The 20,891-nt window shown below is 35.0% G+C and overlaps 1 protein-coding gene across 4 annotated transcripts in view; it reads right to left on the bottom strand.

The window, feature by feature from the left end:
- Positions 1-394: 394 nt before the first annotated feature.
- The window catches only part of LOC127158970 (cytosolic phospholipase A2 gamma), a 74,897-nt gene continuing 54,400 nt past the window's right edge, over positions 395-20,891 (bottom strand). For 2 of the 4 annotated variants that reach the window (XM_051101914.1, XM_051101913.1), the window contains 11 exons: positions 13,453-13,651; positions 4,120-4,222; positions 3,886-4,026; positions 3,662-3,727; positions 3,517-3,576; positions 3,077-3,202; positions 2,788-2,871; positions 2,249-2,326; positions 2,019-2,173; positions 1,460-1,625; positions 395-1,382 (listed from right to left, as the gene is read on the bottom strand). In XM_051101914.1, coding sequence (XP_050957871.1) covers positions 1,219-1,382; positions 1,460-1,625; positions 2,019-2,173; positions 2,249-2,326; positions 2,788-2,871; positions 3,077-3,202; positions 3,517-3,576; positions 3,662-3,727; positions 3,886-4,026; positions 4,120-4,222; positions 13,453-13,651 — 1,342 coding nt within the window. In that variant the 3' untranslated portion in view covers positions 395-1,218. Of the gene's footprint in view, positions 1,383-1,459; positions 1,626-2,018; positions 2,174-2,248; positions 2,327-2,787; positions 2,872-3,076; positions 3,203-3,516; positions 3,577-3,661; positions 3,728-3,885; positions 4,027-4,119; positions 4,223-13,452; positions 13,652-13,735; positions 13,879-13,988; positions 14,101-14,888; positions 14,915-15,169; positions 15,265-18,034; positions 18,250-20,891 lie in introns of those variants that run through there. The other 2 variants (XM_051101911.1, XM_051101912.1) reach the window with 2 other exon arrangements.

Raw genomic sequence — 20,891 nt, 5'->3', positions numbered from 1 at the left:
AATGTAGCCAGTTTGCCATTAAAAACCAAAACTGAACTATTTACAGCAGCTGTGTTCTGATAAGTTGTCAGACAAGGGCAGGGCTCGGGCCTGAGCATCTCAGGCCAGGGCTGGGCCCGTGCAGGGCTCTGTAGTTTCAGTTAAAAGTTCCCCCTTGGCTCGGTGGGCCCCCAGTCTGACCAGGTCCATATTGTTAGATCAGGTCCCCATGCCAGACAATTAGGATCCAGCCCCGGACACCAGATCCCGTCAGAAAATATCAGTCTTTCCGGTAACAGAACAACTAGTCAGCAAGCTGTAGTTACCCCAACCCCACTAACAGCAGGAGTCAGTTAGGAAGTTAGGAAGTTGACCGATGGAAGCCAGAAAAGAGCAGAAGCAGGAGACGAAGTAATGATGATAAAAAGGAGCAGAGTTTATTGAATAGTCATAGTTGCGTATGTCTCAATGCTCAGACTTCGTCTGGAGAACACAAATTCAACAAGTACTGTTATACCAAATTGATTCACAACAACCTTGAGTTTCCATAAACATTCCCTTGTATCTCTTATTCATGAAGACAAACAGCCCTTGAAGCCACACAGTCATAAGACTAAACAACAATGGAAAAAAATATATAAAAAACAACTATAATATAATATGAATTACTAATCAATTAATGAATCAATAAAATGAATATATAAATGATTATAATGATTATTATAAATGATTATATGATTAAATGGAATAATACAATGATGAAATGATTAATGATTCTAAATTAATAAATGAATAAAGAATAAATGAAGAATATATAAAAAGAAAGCAAAACACAACACAAATGTATGGTTGCTCTGAGGCAAAACACACACACAGTTTGAATCTGAGGATCGTCATAAAATTTTAAAAATTTTAAACCTATAAAATTGTATTAATTCATTGGAACAGAGGCAAAGCAATACAGTAGTTTAAAGAGCCAAAAAACAAAAAATTGTTAATGGGAAGACTAATTAAAAATCAACAACTCGCTTCGATATTACCACTTTTTTTCAATCAGTTTGGTGACATAAATAAAGGTACATCTCTGTAACTGATAGTCCCAAAATAAGTTGACTAAAGAACAAAAGACTTTGAATGTGTCAACATTAAGTGTAACTAGAATATAATTTTATATTCAAATAAACAGTAAGGACTTTGCGTCCTCTTTTCAAATTCAAAATTTTCAGATATTCAGAGTCATCAGTTGTGTCCTTTTCGCCCGACGACCACTCGAATCTGCTCCAGCAGTTTTTCTCTGTTGTTTGAGATGTTTTTTCCAGCAAACTCCATAAGATCAGTGATCATCTCAGCTTTGTAAGCATGATGAAAAGTGGCATATTTCTTCCTCCAGGTCTCGACATCATCTGAAGAAACAGTAGAACACTTAAACATACATTATACATACATTTCAGTTTTATTCAAGTACAGAATCTTAACTTGCCTCCAGAGTTGACCACATTAAACAGAGGGATGTGAATCACAGTTGGAGCATTTTGGCCTTCGAACACATAGAAGTCCTTTGGTTTTTTCACATCTTCACAGGGAATGTTGACTTCAGGGAAAGGGATGTTTAGTTTCTTGCACATCTCAGCAGTTTCTCTCACCGTCTGCAGTGGAAAAGCAACACAGCATTATTTTATTGAGATTTTATTTGAAATTAGAGTTGTTATTGACTGAAATGGTCAGGTTGAGATAAATGGGAATGCTAGTGGATGCCAGGTATTATAGATAAATATGGTTTAAATAAATGCATATGCACTTATGTTTAAATGGTTTTCTACACTGCATTTATAATTATCTGTCAGTGTTTTAAGGTTAGTGTGACCTCTGGTGGTCACGAGGAAAAAGCAGCAATATTAATTTAAAAATCTCCTGTTGATTTCTACTAAACAAAGAGAGAAACAGGTTGGAATGACATGAAAGGGAGTAAATGATGATTTCTATGGATCTATTCCTTTAATTTTTATTAGAGTATGTCGTCTTATGAATGCGTGTATTACCATGAAAGGATCGCCGTCACTGTAATCCAGGGAAATGATGAGGTCAATGTTTCTTTCTTCTCTCAGAACTGAAAAGTAGGGTGAGTTCAGCAACAGCCCTGCATCTTCATAGTCTCTCGTCTCACTTTCCAGAAGAGCGGCAGGCACTGCTTCATCTGAGGCATCACAGCATATGAGTCTGTTTATATCATTCACACTGAATTGTTAGGTGTTATCAGGTTTGTTCTCACCTCTCATTTTGTGGAGGAAGTTATAATTCCTGCCCCAGATCCACTTAGCCATGCATGTACAAATGCTCAAGAAAAGGTCTGAAACATAAATACACAGTAGTTTAGTAAACTATATTGTTTTATATTCTGTATATTGTTTTCCTGTTGATCAGTATTTCATTATAATTTCTTAAGCTTTATGCTTTAAAGTAGGGATGTGCGATTTTTCATTTCAGTCACAGTTTTGGGTAAACAGACTTTTAAGAGAGGGGACAGAAATCTCTCAGGTTTCATTTGTGCTTGGATGATGAACAACAATGTTACAGGTTTGGAACGACATGAGTGTGAACTGTCCCTTTAAATAATTATGATTTTATGATTTTAAAGCAAAAGTTCTTCTGTGGCATCAGTTTCTTAAAACCATTTTGTTGCTGCTTAGTGGAAGTGGAAATTTAACACATCTCAGTTTATGCATAAAAAAACTGAAAAGAACAATGCTGTTCAAATCTTATACATTGTACAGACAAAAGGCCCCAAACGGAACCACCGCAATTTTTTACATATGTCCTCCGTGTATTGCTTCATATTCAATTTTGCAGCTTCTTTATCAGCGAAATTCAGCTGGCATTTCCCTTCACCGAGTTCTGTAAAAGAGGAAAACCATTCTTGTGATCTGTCACCATACTTTTTTTTTCTGGTCAATTACGTTTATTAATGGTAAATAACTTTTTGATTGTGTCTATTTAAAAAACCAAACCCTGGGAAATATTCATGCTATGATAACTGGACTCTAAAATAAACTAAAAAAAATGACTAGTCACCTCTATTTGAATTCTAAAACACTCTTACCATTCAGTGATTTTCTGATGGATTGATCAAGTTCAGAGGTATCTTCGCCATTTAAAACAGAGACAGTCATGTCCACAAGATCCATGAGCACCTGGTAATACATTTCTTCAGGTGGGGCTTTTGGGTCTTTTAAAAAAAAACACACAATGAACAAACATTAACACACACCAAAACATCTTGAATGTAAGTGCTTTTAACCCCCAAATTCATCAAGTTCAGATGAATAAACATATACACAAGATTCAAATCCCACTTAAAAACTAAAATGAATTTGATGACATTCTCATTACCTATTTGATAATACTTCACAATAAGGTGCATGAACAATATGATACAGTACTTCTTAATCTTAGTTATTGTTATTAATGTTAATAGCGCAGTAGACTCAAAAAATAGAACGTAACTATAAATAACAGCAGAAACACAAAGAAATGCTTTACCTTCACTCTTTCTTTCAAGTGTGTTCATTTCTTTAATAGGAATTAAATGTTGAAAGAACTCTGTGAGAGAATGAAATCAGAGTTCACATAATAATAAAATGACTTTCAAATTTAAACAGAACTGAATCTTGAAATGCATCTGCACCTTTTATTCTTTCCCAGAAGGATTTAAATATCTCGTCTTTATCAGCTAAAGCACTGCCACAAAGAGCTGCAGAAAATACATTTATGTTTAAGTGTATACAATGAATGAAACAAAGACATAATGAATGTAAAACAAAATGTTTAAAATAACAGTTTAATGCATGGAATTTTCATTTGAGCCCCCCTTTTTTTTTTTTTTTTTTTTTTTTTTTTTAAGTTTGTTACCTTGCAGGTACAGCATGTCCATTTCAGGCTGCTCTTTTTTCTTTGAGCCATTGTCAAACTGACTGCAGAAGCTGGATGTTTCCACAAATGCCCCAGTGAGGGAATAACCTGCTTCATGTGGGCTGATCTCAAACCAGGGGTCTGTAGACAGAAAACATGGCCATATAACAGCTGATATACTAATATTAATAATAATAATACTAAGCTGATATTCAAACATAATCCAACACAGACCTCCATCTTTCTTCTGTTTGCATTGCTTGTCAATCGCTGTGTAGATGGGAAACGGGTCTTTACTGAGCTGGTCCCACTGATCTGTGAGTTTCTGTTCGTCAATCTGTAGAGGAAAAAAACATTTTATATATATATATACAGTAGTCAACATATGAAGTGGATCAAAAAAAGTAAATCAAAGTTGGCCTAAGACAAGAAAGGGTATTGTTTTGGTTTTAACTCATTAGTTTTGTTAAATCGAGTTATAAAGTCAGAATTAGTAGATATAAACTTGCATTTGTGAGGAAAAAAAGTCAGAATTGTGAGATAAAATTTAAAAAAAAAATGTCCAGTAAAATGTTAATAGTAACTAGAAGCTAAAGTTAGTGAACTAACTTGATGTTGGCTTGGCAAAGCCGGCCTCAGCCAGAGTACTTGTGTGTCCGGCATGCTTGAGCTGGCCCACCTACTAGGCTATGACAACAGCTTCAACCGAGTTGGCTAGCTGGATGCGAAATAAGACATGTCTTTTTTCCCTGTTTTCCCTTTTTTCCCTGTCTATTACTGTTTTCCCTGTTTGCTATTTCAAAGTCCTGTCACCGAAGCGCTGTGGGCAACAACACAGAAGGTAACTGAAACAATGTGGTTTAACTCAAGGTGATCATTGGGATCCAAGCAAAATGGCTTCTGTAGATGATCTAGCTATTCAATGGACATGTCTGTTTTCAAATAAACTATGAGTCCTTATGTGAGTACTATTATATGCACAATATGAAAATAGATGACTAATGTAATGTCCCCTCTTCACTTGGACGTACATTAAGTTATGTCTGACATTTGAGAAATATATTTTCAATACCATTAAAATTAAGTAAAAAAGAAAAAAAAAAAAAAATGTTCTATCAGTAATTAAGAGATTACAGTTTTTGCAAACTTACTATATATTGGGCTTTATTCAAGGTTATGAAAATAATAAATTTATATGCATTTTTTTATTTTGTCACTTAAATGAAACATTTTCAAGTCTTGAACTGAGATCCTGAATGATTAGCTATTCTCTGGCTCCCTCCTGTGGACAGCATTAGCATTATGCCCTTAATCTCTGAACCACACTAAGATTAAATTGCCAGTAGTTTTTCTATTATAACAATACAATTATTATACAACAAAACAATATTATAACAAAGCAGGTTTTAGTTTTGTAGGTGAGTAGATGCAGAAATGGAAGAAACCTAAAATAACATTGCATAGTTTTCATTAAATATTAATTCTTATTACAGCAATAAATAAATACATATAAGAAGCAAAGACAAATGAATGATTTTCTTTTTTTGTGGATTAATATTGAAGTCAGGAAGCAGCTGGTGAATGCGGTCGCTTTAATGCTGAAATAATGATCATAATGATCCACCTCCGAAATATTTCTCAACAGTTTATGTTCACATGAGGCATAAACGACTGTTTTCGATTATATTCGCCAAGATATGATATATTTTCATATATATAAGTCTTTCTTATTGAGAGAAGCAACAATAAATGCGTTCCCGGGCGCGATCGTCTGAGCCGCAACGCATTGTTGAGCATTTAAACACAGAAAATCTCAAAAACAGCCATTTTACATCTTTAATATGTTCTTCTCCTATTATTGTGTTCTATTGCTGGAGTGTTTTCATTTAAAAGCCTTTAAAACAGCTGTAAATAATGTAGAGATCAGCACGGACGGAGCAGCGAGCCGCGACGCGTTGCTCTGCAAGTTTAACAAAAAAAAGTCACAGACATTTATAAGCACTCAGTTTCCCTTTTAACATGTTCTTCTGTTATTATTGTGTTCTATCGCTGGAGTGTTTTTATTAATTTAAATAATATTTTTTTTTTAATTTAAAAGCATTTAAAAGCTGCAAATGATGTAGTTTTGTGAGCACGGACGGGGAGCAGCGAGCCACAGATACACAGAATATCTGACAAGCTCATTTTACCTGTTTAATATGTTCTTCTACTATTATTGTGTGCTGTCGCTGGAGTGTTTTCATTTACAAGTCTTTAACACGTCCAGATAAAGATGTGTAATGAGGACGCTGCAGTGATCGCGCGATCGAGTTTTGAGTTTTACGCGATCGACGCTTTGAGTTTTACATGAAACAGCGCACAAACACCTGAATTTAGCTCTCAGTGTGTTCTAATGGGTGGATTGTATACAACCACTGGAATATTTTTGTGTAAAAGACGTGCAAATGCTGTAGATTAATGAGCACGTACAGAGCTCACTTGCTGATCGAAGCGGTCACAGATCTATGATCTTTTAGGCCGCGATCAAACCGAACGCGTTTTTTAGTTCTGAAAACGCGAGGCGCACCGCACTGCCTTTTTCTGGTGACTCTTTAAAAAAAAAAAAAAGAGCAGTGCGTTGCGGTTTTTTATGTTGCTAGGCAACCATCAAATCAGCCGTTCTGTCAATCTAATCAAAGGATTATAGCGCGAGCGCTCTAAAATCTTTGGTTTTTAGCTGTTTAGTAAACTGTCATATCAGCAAAAACCTTTAAAAAACACAGCTCCGGGTAACCCGCGATAGGCACCAAAAGTTTCTCCTTCATCACTGCAGTCTCCGATAAAACTTTCATCACCACAATGGAAGGCCCGCCTCTCCATTAATTCGATTGGACAGTGAAAAAAAACCGCGATGACGTCGGGCGCTTTTCCGCTCAGAGTTTTTTTTTTTTTTTTTTTTTCAACTTCAGGCGCACAGAGCGCTCCGGCAAAAACGCGAGGCGCCGGCGGCGCATAAACAGCACGCATGAAGCTCACTGCCAATAGAAAACAATTTTAAAAAGGCGCCTCTCGCTGCAAAAACGCTTTTCGGTGTGATCGGGGCCTTACACTGTTCTCTGGCCAGACAGTCATCATTCATGAGCCCTCGACCTGATAATGATCAGATACGTTGGTGTAGCTTGTCAGTATGAATTAAATTCATGCATTTATTTGTATTTTTAACCGATTTCAAAGTGAAAGTAAGTGAGTTAACCGCCTCCGCCTTCTCGAGTGGTATTGCTCCTCTAGAGGGGGCATTTTTTCAGCCAATGTAAGTCTATGGGAAATTTTTCATATTTAAAAATTAATAATAAAAAACTGTAAGTCTGATCAGTCTAAAAAGATATAGCAACAAAGTACCATCATACCCTCTGCCAAGCCAACATAATAATATGTCATGCTGTAACGGTAGGGCTAATACAGTACATCCCCTATGAACAGCACATGTGAATATTATGTAGACCTATTGTTTAAATCAAATTTATGCTTTAAAAGTAGAGTAATCATAGCAGTTTTCATCCATAGTATGTCCGTTTAAACGTTTGCGTTTAGCTTCAAATGGCGTCTTTGACTACAGTATTGTATAAAAATGATTTGCATTCCGATTTTGACATCAAAAGGCACAAAAATTTATTTTTTTTTCTCTTATTCCATGGAGTTTACCCGTTTACCTCCACCTGCTACCAGTGTTTTTCTGCAACCACTATGCGCGCAGCTGCAAGTTACGTCACAGTGACGTCTACTCGAAATTGGTCTACAGTAGTCAACATTTGAAGTAGATCAAAACCTTTCATCAAAGTTGTCCTAAAACCAAAACAGTACCCGTTCTTGTCTTAAGACAACTTTGATGAACTTTTTTGATCCACTTCAAATGCTGACTACTGTATATGTAGGCTAATCTGTTTCATAGTGTAATTGCTGACAAAAAAAATAGCCTATTATTTATTGTCTTGCTGATGGGCCTGCTTGACAACTGAATACATGTTTTACCGAACAACAATGTGTGTTTGCTAAATTACTTAATGACAGTCCAATTAACAGAAGATTATTATGTCATGTAGAACCGGCAATACCTTTAATAATTCCATTGTTAATATATTATAATCAGTGCCCCTGATGTTTTTTTATTTTTCTCAAATAAAACATAGACATTTTTATTTTACATGCACTTGCAATAAAATTGCAGAAAATAGTACAACTGTAAATCATAAAAGAAACAAGGTAGGAATTACGGCTTCTGTGACGTTTTTTGCATTCATGTGAAGTCAATACAATTGTAACATACTAAAGAATGCAAACTCAATGTTATTTTAAAATACATTTGTATCCTTCAAATAATAGCCTAAATGTAATTGTTTTTTTGATTATTTAGGATCATCCCCAGCAATGCTACACTAATAAGACCAAAACAAACACGCGTTGGCGATGACGTCACCATCTCGCTGCCATACCGTCTCAGTTGACAAAGTTCTGAAGATTCTTTAATATTTAATATTTTTATATCACTGTAACCCTGCAGTAAAAGAATGGAATTAGGGATGATGACCATCTATGATGATGATTACAGGGTACAAGCCTCTTGTCCAGAGCTCAGCTCTTGTCTAACTTGTTAATCCGTAAGCCAATAGCGTTTAAGATATCATGTAGAACAGGCAGCTCTTGTATGGAAGGCCGGATTATTAAAAATTTCTTTACACGTCACGTGTACAGACGTTATAACGCGTGTACACGTAATTGCGTCTACACGCGTTATTTCGTGTACAGACGTTCTGACGCGTAGACGCGTAATTACGGGTAGACGCGTAAACACAAGATTTCCGGTGTTAAAATAAAAGTCACATCCACTAGCGCGCAAAACCATAAATATATTTATTATTATAAAGTACATTTTGAGGCAAAACATAAGGTGCCTTATAAAACATTAATATAATAATATTAATAATGTAATATAATTGTAAATAGTTATTTGTTTAATTTAATTATTTCCTGTTTCTTGTTCAGGATATATAAAATAATGCTTGAAACTTAAGGGCGTTTTATATGAAATACACTTTAATCACAAGATTCAAAAGAAACGTTTACTCCAAAGCCAAAAACATGTGCAGTTTTCTATATGAAAACTAAAAACATTTCAATAAAAATCTAAACACACACACACACACACACAGCAGCAGCAGCAGCATAATTTTAGAAATAATTTTATTAAGTGAACAATTCACTTTTGACAATCCTGGTTGTCCTCCATGCTAATCTCGTTGTCTGGTAGTGCTGCAGGTCTGCAGATGGATACTACAGTCTACAGTTTTATGTTGATTATTTGTATTACTTATGGTAGATGTACCCTATGTTGTTGGATGTTCCCTATGGATGTTCCCCATCTTGTGTACAATTTTGCAATTAAAAAAACAGTTCCTCGATTGTGATTGGTTGAACTGTGTTCAAAGTTGTTGCGTTCAATACACCTGTGAAAAAATATTTATTTAAAGTTTTTATTTATTTTAAGTATATTTATTTTATGTTATTGTTTTTACAAAAGCTAAACTTTTTTTTTAATAATTAAAGCTTATTGCTTTATTGAGCGTAATCTTTTTCACAAAAACTCATTCAATAAGGGGCAATAGCCATATGTTAAATTTTGGGATCACTTAAGCAGTGTAAACTTTTTTTCTTTCCACCTGTATTTTAAAATGTATTTCGTATTTTAAATAATTTTAATAAATATGTATTGTTACATGTGTAATAAAGTTTGTAAATTATATTTTTAATCAAAATAACTATTTTAATATATGTCACTGAAACTAACTAACTCCTCTAACGCACGTATTTTGAAATGCCGCCTCCTTCTAGGTCATAATACGACGTCATTATCATGTGACCGCCAGGTGCGTTAGTGCGTATTTTGGTACGTCACTTTTATATGTATTATTAATTATTGACAGGTAATTATGTAGAGATTTACGTCACTATTATATGTTTAATTAATTGTATGCAAATTTCGATGTTTCCGGCCTTGCCATTGGCCAAACATTAACGTCTGTACACGAAATAAGGCGTGTAGACGCAATTACGTGTACACGTGTTATAACGTCTGTACACGTGAAGTGTACAGAAATTTTTAATAATCCGGCCTTCCATACTCTTGCAACCAATTCAAAGACTATAGACCAATTTCGAGCAGACGTCACAGTAACGTCACTTGCTGCTGCGTGCGCATAGTGGTTGCAGAAAAACACTGGTAGCAAGTGGAGGTAAACGGGTAAACTCCATGGAATAAGAGAAAAAAAATATTTTTGTGCCTTTTTTCAAAATCGGAATGCAAATTATTTTTATACAATACTGTTGTCAAAGACGCCATTTGAAGCTAAACGCAGACTTTTAAACGGACATAGTATGGATGAAAACTGCTATGATTACTCTACTTTTAAAGCATAAATTTAATTTAAACAATAGGTCTACATAATATTCACATATGCTGTTCATAGGGGATGTATTGTATTACCGTTACAGCATGACATATTATTTAAACCTATTACTATTAACCTTTTACAGAACATTTTCTTTTTGTATCTCACAATTCTGACTTTTTTGCCTCACAAATGCAAGTTTACATCTACTAATTCTGACTTTATAACTCGATTTAACAAAACGAATGAGTTTGTTAATTCTGAGGGGGAAAAAGCCAGAAGTGTGGGATATAGGCCGAGGGGAAAAGAGAGAATGACGAGTTGTTTTTCCTCTAGATTTGTGGAATATAATCTCGGAATTGTGAAAATAAAGTCAGGATTTTGAAATATAAAATCAAATTTACCTTTTTTTATTCTTTTATTCCATGGCTCCATAGACTGCCAATTGAACCGCCCATAAAAACATCATCCCGGTTTCGGATCTGTAAGACTATCCCACTATCTAACGCCACTTTCGTTGAATAACAGTGCTTATCGCTGCCAAATGACATCTAATCAATATAATCTACACTGTAAAAATAAAAATAAAAAACACAATTTGTTGAGTCATCTTAAAATAATTTGTTACCCTGCTGCCTTAAAATTTTAAGTTCAGTCAGCTAAAATAGGTTGAGTCAACTAGAAATATTAAGTTGTACTAAGTAACAACAAATATCTAAGTTGTCACTTAGTATAATTTAACATTTCAAGTTGAATAAACCTTTTTTGAGTTGACTGAACTTCAAATTTTAAGGCAGCCAGGTTACAAATTATTTTAAGTTGACTCAACAAATTGTTTTTTACAGTGTATACTCTTTAGTATTTTGTGCCGTAAATCTCTAGCCATAAAGGCTATCTCTCCCGGGTTTTCTGCAACCATGCTGTGTGTGCATCCCGAATGTTTACATACAGATAATTGGTCTTAATACCCAAGACACATATAGTGTCACTCATATAGTTTTGAAAGGAGAAAGATGCAACGCTCATTATGGCAGTGGAGCCTCGCCTTCTTAATGAAAGAGCCAGTCGTTGATTAGTAAGCTCAGCGCAGCTGCAGTTAGAAGTCCCGGTTGCTATAGAAACAGCGTTCGGAGACGTGCGCTCAGTACTACGCATGCGCACCAGCTGATCTTGCCTGAAAAATAAGCTTTTTTTAACGCTATGGGAGCATAAGGAACACTATTTATGAGGCAGTTCTTGTCAGATTTCATTAGCTATTTGAAATATGAAATTTAATCGTAAGCTTGGTGACCAGTTTTGGAGAATTTGATGTTTCCCATTCAAAGAGATAGAAGCTGCACTTGCCTGCCTGAGACGCGTTTCAAAGATGGCCGCCGAGTGAAATGACATGCCTTAAAGTGACTTTGAAGCAATTGTAAAGCCCTTTAGACGCGCCCCCATTCTGACATGCCCATTTCTCGACCAGCTAAATGCTACGATAATACTGTTGAAGATCTCATCTAGTTTCTAAAATGGATTATAATATAATAAACGGGTAAGATTTGAAAGCAGTTTCAACTCAGATTATTAATTAATATTCGAATAATTGTTTATTGGTGAAATCCGTGGTATAACTGTACATTATCCCTTAAAATGTTCATCTTATTTTAAGTTTAATGAGCTAATAAAATAATTAAATGCAAATCAATATTTTTGTGTCTAATTATTTAGTTTTGTGGCAGGTGTAATAAGCGGTATAATGTAAATTCACAATAGAGGGTTTGCCTTTTTGGCCAGTTACCTGGATGCGCAGCCATTTTGGCGCAATTTTTTGACAAATTAAAGTTAATAGGTGGTAAAGATACGTACGATCAGAGTATTATTTTTTTTTTTTATCCACGTTAATTTCACACTTGTCTATTACAAATATGCTGCTTTTTTTTTCATAATTACAGTGTATATGTTTTTCGTTATTTACCTCAAAAGAAAGGGTGAAAAGTGACAACATGCCCTGTATGTGGGGTACATTGTAACATGTGAGGGGCATGTTGTAACATGACCATATGACAGCTTAAAATGTTATCTGGCGTTTTTTAAGAATTAAAAAAATATCCAATTTTTGAGGTTCACAATGAACACATCGCAACCATGCGTGGGACGGCCCTGATCCCAAAACACAGCTATACAATATTGTTCAAACAATGTGCACAAATAGATGAAACACATTCAGACATTAAAAAAAAAAACACTTCCCTCCCTCCAAACACAGCTCTCATTGAACACGAGACACATAAAAGAGCCAAAATGCTTTACATTTCTTAAAATAATAATTTCTCAACATTAAACATCGATTGTCAGTCTTTATTCACCTGTTTCTTGTGGTTTCTTTTTAAAATCCATAAAAGTAAATAGTGAAAATTACATGGCTAATGTCATAGAATAGCATAGTTTAATATAGCGGGGCAGATTGTAAAGCAGTGTTACAACTTTCCTGGTTAGTGTCTTTGCTTACTTGCCAAGCAATAATAAACTGTCTAAGCTGATAAATAACAGATTGGCGATTAAAATAATAGCAGATTTGTCTCATTTTAAATGAATACTAAAAACTGAGATGAAAAATTTACTTCAGACAGAAATGTACTTTTATGGTAAAATAAATATTCAACAATATCTTCAAAAGGCTTTTGAAGTTTGGCACACTTTTTTCTCTGTATAGTGTTGCTATGGCAACTAGTAAATACTGCAAAACTGGTTATGTTAACCCCACGCTAGTTTGTGCCCCACGCACCCCTGTAATACTCTAAATGTTTTTCCCAGTCCAACCAATTAGTACAGCCCAAAACATGACAATGATTGACCATTTTCAGCAGCAATAATCAGCTAAATATGCAAGTTTAGTTCAGCTCAGTGGCACTGTTTACATTCAGTGCCGCCAATATGGCTGATTGATGACACGTTGTGAAAACACTCTATTTATAGTTTTCACAAATTACTTATTTCCCAAAATGTTGTTAAATTAAGATGTGCAGCTTACAAATTTTCAATGTGGTCTGAAACTTTGTGTGTATACTATAGCAGGTAGATTTGTAGTATGTAATTAGAATCAACAGTCTATTAAAAAATACAGTACTTGTTTAAGACTGAATGTTGTGTTATGAACAGTTACCTCTTTCACATATTCTGTGACAACCATCACTGCCCAGACGTCAGTCAAGCTGAAGTTGTCTTTCTTGTGATATTTCTTCAGTTTGGCATATGCGTCTCCCCAGCTAACTTCAGGACCGCTGAGTCTCTTGATGATTTTGTCTTTCACGGTGTCTAGTTTGGTGGACCAGTCTGGTTCTTTGTATAAGGAGGCCATGCACCTTCAGAGAAGAACATACTGCTGTCATTTTTGACATTCAACCCAATTCAATCTCTCTGTGTTTGTTGTTTCTCAGGGTTCGTACCAGGTGGATCCAGAGACTCCGCTCAGATAAAGGATGCAGTCCAGAAGACCCGCTTTATCCAGCTCAACCAGGGATCCCAGCAAACCCACCATGGCTCTTTGTCCTCCTCCAGAACCCAGTAATGCAATGTGAGGCACCTCATTCTGAAACACACACAGTTTGATTGTGCAAACATGAGCTACAACACCATTTAATAGTCATTTCAAGAAAGAATAGTAGACAAATATACTGTATAAAGTATAAGATGTTTGACCTGACTGCAATGTATCTCGAGTTCCTGCAGGCTTTGAAAAACAGTTTCTCTCCTTTTGATTACAAACTCTTCCTCATTCGTGTGTAGAGAGTGTCCGATTCTCACCTCACCACTGCATTGGCCACAAAACAAACAGACAGACAGACCAATGCTGAATTTAACATCACTTCTATTTCAGGGTTGAAACCACCATAGAAATGGCCAAATTGTCCCACCCAGTATTTGATATTTGACAAAAAGTTTTAAAAGTTACATTTTTAAACTGGTCCCCCTTTAGCAGTCTAAAAGCGCTCATCAGTGCCAAAATTATTGAGATGGCCAATCAAATCAAAGAGGGCGGGGCTTTATTGTTCACAGCAAATCCAGCGTTAGAGATGTTAGATGTGAATTGCAGAATATTTAACAACTGTGTTATGACAGAAATATTAAATGACCAACTGCTTGACTTTTGTATTGTAAATATAGTCTGGCATTTACATGATTCATGTAATTATACAATAAGCATTTTTTTTATGTTATGGTTTCAAAATATAAATGAAATTTACTGTATGCATATTCTTTAAAAAGTTTAAATTAGTTACTTTACAAAAAAACAAACTGTTTCTCTTTCTTTTTCTTATCCTAATTACTTTTAAATACTTTATTTATTTAATCCCTTTAAATTAGTAGTTCATTTCTATTGCTGTGTTTTTAATAAAAAAGACCCCACCCCCATTCATGGCCTTGTGCTATTTAATATGTTTTTTATTTTAGATGAAAACAACTCTAAACTTAATTTTCAAGTTGTTCACAGAATGATCCAGTTTGTAATAGACATTAATTGTGTGAGTAATGCTGTGCAGTACTTATATATAATAAAGTGTAGAGCTTCCATCATTAACAATCTGAGCAATTACAAACCTTTTCTGGTGTTTGGATGGACTCATCTGTAAAACAAGAGAGTTGACATTGAAGTTACAAAAATGTGAAAATGATTAAACCAATTGTTTTGATAAATGTAAGAAAAATGCTAAAAGTCATACCTCAAATGTCAATTATTAAGCCACCGTTTTTTTGATAGTGTATATAGTCTTTAGTTTGCAAGTCATTTGTATTGGCCAAGTTTTAATTTAGAGTTAAATTCATACTATTGTTAAGCTTTTTAGTTGATCTGTTGAAAAATATTTAACACATGTACTCACTGTTCTTGTGTAGTCTTGTGAAATCCTGAGTTTCAGCAATAACAGCAGCAGCCGTTGTTCCACGTATCGGGCTGAAGATGCTCTTTTATAAGGCTCTGGATCATCATGTGGGTGGAGATGGTGAACATGAAATTCAGTGAAAACGGGAAAACAGAAAGCTTCCGAAAAAGTTTCATGTGGGGACTTTTTGTTAATTGCTGAACAGGTAGGCTTGCAAAGATTAAGTCATATTTCTTGCATGATAGTTTTTCTTTAACACTCATGACTGTACATTATAATCTACAGTACAACAACTTTTATTTCCCAGAGTTTTCAGATTTCAGCTTTATTGTTGTTAAATGAAAGTCACATTAAAATATTTATTTCTGCTACATTGCACTTTTATGTCTAAATTTTATGGTTTTACATTTGTTCTAGACGTTAAATGTTAAACTATGAAAAATCATATTTAAAAAAGACTATTACTGCATTTTTAAAACCATGATAATCTGAACAAAGAACAAAAAGCGTTTTTTTTTTTGTTTTTTTTTTTTTTCCAATGGTGACCATTCAAAAATGGGTTCAAAAGAGCACGTTTCAAGACTTTTTGGCTTATATAGTTTGCATGCCTGTAATGCAAGCAAGTTGAAAATCATATCTTCATTCCATTTCAGATCATTGGATCTTCCAAACTTAAAATTTTTTGAATTTGCTAATATTTACTTTGAAGAAAGATAGACATGTATAATGATGAAAGCCAAAATATTTAATGTCATAGATGAATATTTACTGAGTAATCCACTATTTTGTAGAGGGAGGTCAAAACGGCAGTTTGCACCTTAGATTCAGAGTAGAGATGCGCGGATGAGCTCAAGCGTCACCCGAATCCGCAGCTACAAATAAATTTTCCGCCCGCCACCCACCACCCACCCGCACCTGTGTTTTTCTCCGATTTAGACAACCGCACCCGATCGTCATTTGCAATTATTCTAATTCTTTGTTTTGGATGATGATATGATGAATTGATGGTTCATTTTTAACAGCAGATTCAGCTGATCTGCACATCCCTGCACACATATATTCAAATCAGTTGTCTTGAACCACGCTAAAAAATAAGATGCATCTGGACTGAGTTTCAACTAGGGATGAAATCGGTTGGGTGTTTGAACTGGGTTCAACCCAGTTTAAGAAATTTTGGTCTTTCTAATTCTTTACATTTTAATGTATTGTTTTCGTTCTCATGTACTCTTTCAAATTAGTAATCAATTTTTGGAACAAATTAATTTTAATACTCGGCGTGCCTCCACTTGAAATGTGGTCTTGCGTATGTCTGCTTAATTTTTCTTTTGAGAGAGGTATTATCAGGCGCAAAATCAATGGGTTTATTTCAAAAAGGCCGGGGCCAGGGTCCTGACCGGCTTTGCTGGGTGCTTTGAGCGAATATTTGCATTTATTCATTTAATTAGAAATGGCAGCCTGTCATGATTTTGCAGCATCTTTATCCTTTTTTTTCTCAGCTTTAATATGGATAAAATCTGTTGACTTTAGCTCTTTGTGATTAAAAACAACGGTATAATTCAGTTAAAATGACCAGTTTTTCTGAAAGACAAAATATTGTTGTTAACAAACTTTCCTTTTGGCATCTTTATTTTTAATGCCCTCTCTCAGTTCCAGAGATATTGGAATTTCAATATGACTCCAGAAGTAAATCGTTCAATTGTACACATTTTCAGTGGTCAAAAACCAAATCTGGGTCAGTTTGAAAAAATATAATACTACTTTTCTTTTAAAGAGGAATGTCTAGGAATGTATCTCATTTCTTTCTATCAAGACAACTGCATTGAACATACCTGTCTTTTTCCAAATTTTGCCTGCCTATAACTCAATAAGTATTACGGATATTGCAATATGATTTTAGATTCTAGTTGTTAAACTTTTCTTTTGAAATCTTAATTTCCAAGGCCCTACATCATTCTCTGAGATACTGGGATCTCAATGAGGCTCCATGTCCAGATTGCTGACTGTTACCCATTTTCAGTGGTCGAAAACCAAACAAGGTCAGTTATTTAAAATGCAAATTTTATTTAAAGAACAAAGAAGAAATAATGTTGAAATTAGAATTGTATCTTGTTTCCCTCTATCAAAACAATTGCATAAAACAGCTGTCTGAATGCCAAAAGTTCACCGTATCCCTAGTTTCAATCATTATGTGTTCTTCAGTTTTTCATATTTGCATTGTAAACAGTAATGACTAGATAAACACAAAACTACATTTGGTTTTTGACCACTGAAAATGGGTAATATTAACAAATTTGGACCTGGAGCCATATTGAAATTTCATTATCTCTGAAACCAAACCATACAGGGCCTTAAAAATGAAGATGCCAAAAGAAATTGGCACATAATGCAACAAAGATTGATAAAGTCAACAGATTTTACTAATAGAACTAGCAATCTCTGTGTACACATAAGATAAAGATGCTGCCATCTTTCTGAAGTCATTTTTACCCAGCTGTAACTTCTGAATCTAAGGTGAACATTGCCATTTTGACCTCCCTCTACAAAATAGTGGATTACTCAGTAAATATTCATCCATGACATTTAATATTTTGGCTTTCATCATTATACATGTCTATCTTTCTTTAGAAAAAAATATTAGTAAAATCAAAAATGTGAGCCATGGAAGTTTCTGAAATGTGGTTGATTTGACACAGAACGACCCATTGCAAATATGTTACGATTCAAACTGAGTACAATTGAGGTTGGGAGTTTATATCTGTGTATCTCTGAAAGGAACTGACTGTCTTTAGCAAAGTTTAGAAGATGTATTTTCTTTTCATCTTGGGTTAGGATAGTCAAATCTTGCCTAAACCATGAAGTACTCACCTGCCAGCAGGTTGTTGTTCTTCAGAAATGATGTAGAAGGCTCCCTTTGATTGCTCTTGTTTGTAACCTCACAGGAGACAGTCGTAACAATAGAATTTCTTATTTAATTGGTTACAATACAAAGCAGTTGTCCTCAATAGGGTATCAGGTGTCCTTCACACCCAATGCAGGCAGCATCTGATGAGTGGTTTACTCCTCAGACCTTTTATACTTCTTTTTGGAGACATCCAGTTACATATCAATGTCTGTGACTCTAGATAAGACGAATGTCCTTCCTCTTACACTCTGCTTTGTGTGTCTAGCACTCTTCCTCTTCTTCACCAAAGTCTTTGTCTGTCTCATCTCCGCTTGATGTTGCAACATGCTCTCTTCACCACTATGTACCTTCTCGTTAAGCTTTGCCAAACTCAGCGGTCTAACTTTCACAACTGTTGCTTATTCATCCTAACAAAGCAAGTATTACAAGTGCAAACATTTCTTATATCAAAGCATATATGGTGTTAACATAAAAACAAGCATATAACATATTAGCAATATCAATGTCAATATCCAAAACAATCTAGTGGTGTGTGAATTTATGACAGCATTGATAAAGCAGAACTTCTTCACACCTAACTTCCGAACTTCACTGTGGGAATCAGGCACTTTTCACTGTACTCACGGTATGAGGGTCAACATTTCAAAATGATTTAGTGTCATGAGACCAAAGTATGGATTCCCAGAAGTCTATATTTTGTAAATATGGGCTTGGACAAGGCTAAATAAGTTTCTTGTTCATTGACTGCAGTAGTACTGACTTCCAGTACAGACAACAACCATGCATTTCACTTCCAATGTTGCGCTTTTTCCATCTCTGAAACAATTACTTTCCATTTCAGCCTGGTCTCATTGTTTTTACGTAGGTATTTATACGTAACGTTTGGAGGCACAAAACGTACATTTTTATTGACGCTAAAATGTACAGTTTAGACGTATTTCAACGTTTAACACATACAAATCGATACATATTTTTAGCTAAAAAACGTAAAATATTTTTAACACATATCATTGAAATTAGATTTTTACATTTAATTTTAAAGTGATTTTTTTTAACCTACCCCCAAACCTAAACCCACCCGTTTCATAGCAAATACGCAGTTTTGTCATTTTATTAAAAACATGACAGAAGATAAGTGCAATCATAGTCATATTGCAAAAATGTCAAAACCAGTACCAAAAAGCAGTCCACATGACGATGCGTTGTAGCCGCAGTCCTCTGGTGGGATACGGAAGGTTTGTGTGAGGTGCAGAGCAGAATTTAAATTGTTAATCGCTGAAAATATTATCCAGATTATTTTCCATACCTGTCCTTGAAGGCGCGCGCGCATCATTCAAAACACACCTCACCAGAAACACAGCAAGTAGTGATCTGTGACGAATTCAGGCGAGAGCCAATGAGCGTTCGATTTTCCTGCAGTAAATCCCGTAGTTTCTTGATGCGGCGCTATTTGAATTTGTAAAATGCACTTCAGCGCGGGTTTATTGCTGTTGCTGTTGCTGTTGGACTCGCTCCTCGGGATGGAGATGAAGATCGCCAGATAAAGGCTTGAATTTGGGTTCGTTCTTTGGATCTAGAAAATAATTTTTAGGGTGGCAAAGGGGTGGCAGAGGGTGTATGAGGGGTGGCAACACCAAAGCAAGCCCCCATGCGTATTTTTGGTAATTTATAGTCTGACATACACAATTGTGTTTACAAATATTGCATTACCATTAAGTAATCATCTATACTGTTTAAAATGAAAAATAAATAACATTTCAGTATCGATCATGGCACCAAGTCAATAAACAATATAAGAAAACTTAAACGGGTTATAAATGTTTCTGAGCTTGTATCACTAAAGAAGACATGCAATTCTATTAAATTACTACTTAATAATAAATCATGTTTTAGTGCAAGTTTAAGATGTTAATGTCGATGACTTAATGTTAATTTCCTAAGAAAGAAATATAATAATATCAAAGCACTGAAACTCTATCAGTTTTGGAAATAATGTTTGATTTTCTGTTATTAACAGAGGTGGGAATGTCTGTAATCACTAATAACACACCATACATCAACCATATAATCTAGGAACACCCCAGCAACTGCATAGCGAGAGCCTAGCAACCACCCAGAATATCCTAGCAACCAACTAGCAAAACTTTAGCAAACATCTAGAATATGTAAGTATTTATGTTTTTAAACAAGACTTTAAGACAAGCCAGCATAAATTTGTCTTTCGAACATTTCAATCTAGTTATTACAGGTATTCTTACACACAATTCAACGATGACTTTCCTGCCCAGTGAGCACTCATGAGATCACTAACAAAAATAAAAAATTTATCTTATTAGGAATTATTTGCAACTCAGTGACTATTACAGTATACAACATGAATTAAATTACAGATTGCTAATTCAGCAATTAACTTTTGGGAAAAAATAATTTTCATTTTACTACTGTAAAGTAATCTTGCAGCAGAAAGTTCAAATACCAAAGAACTGTATATGAACTTGGTATGCACCACAATATAGTACAGTAAAATATTTTAAAAAGTAAATTGAGCATCCTCTGCACATTTGGCTAAATTTCAATACAGTATACAGTACTATAGCCATGGGCGACATTAGGGGGGGCAAGGGGGGGCAGTTGTAGTAATATATCCGCTGTCTGGGTGAAGTTCCAGTTGATGGTAACCAGCCCTGAGATCAAGTTTTGAGAAGACTTGTATGACATCATCAATAGTTGGTGTTAAATGACGCTCACGTTGTATGGCTGTATTGGCCTGGCGCATGTCAACACATATTCTGACTTTATCAGGATCTTTTGGTTTTGGTG

This window comes from Labeo rohita, unplaced genomic scaffold (genome assembly GCF_022985175.1).
Source record: "Labeo rohita strain BAU-BD-2019 unplaced genomic scaffold, IGBB_LRoh.1.0 scaffold_182, whole genome shotgun sequence".
Taxonomy (NCBI): domain Eukaryota; kingdom Metazoa; phylum Chordata; class Actinopteri; order Cypriniformes; family Cyprinidae; genus Labeo; species Labeo rohita.
The sequence above is the reverse complement of the archived record's forward strand: the minus strand, read 5'-3'. Positions and strand labels throughout refer to the sequence as shown.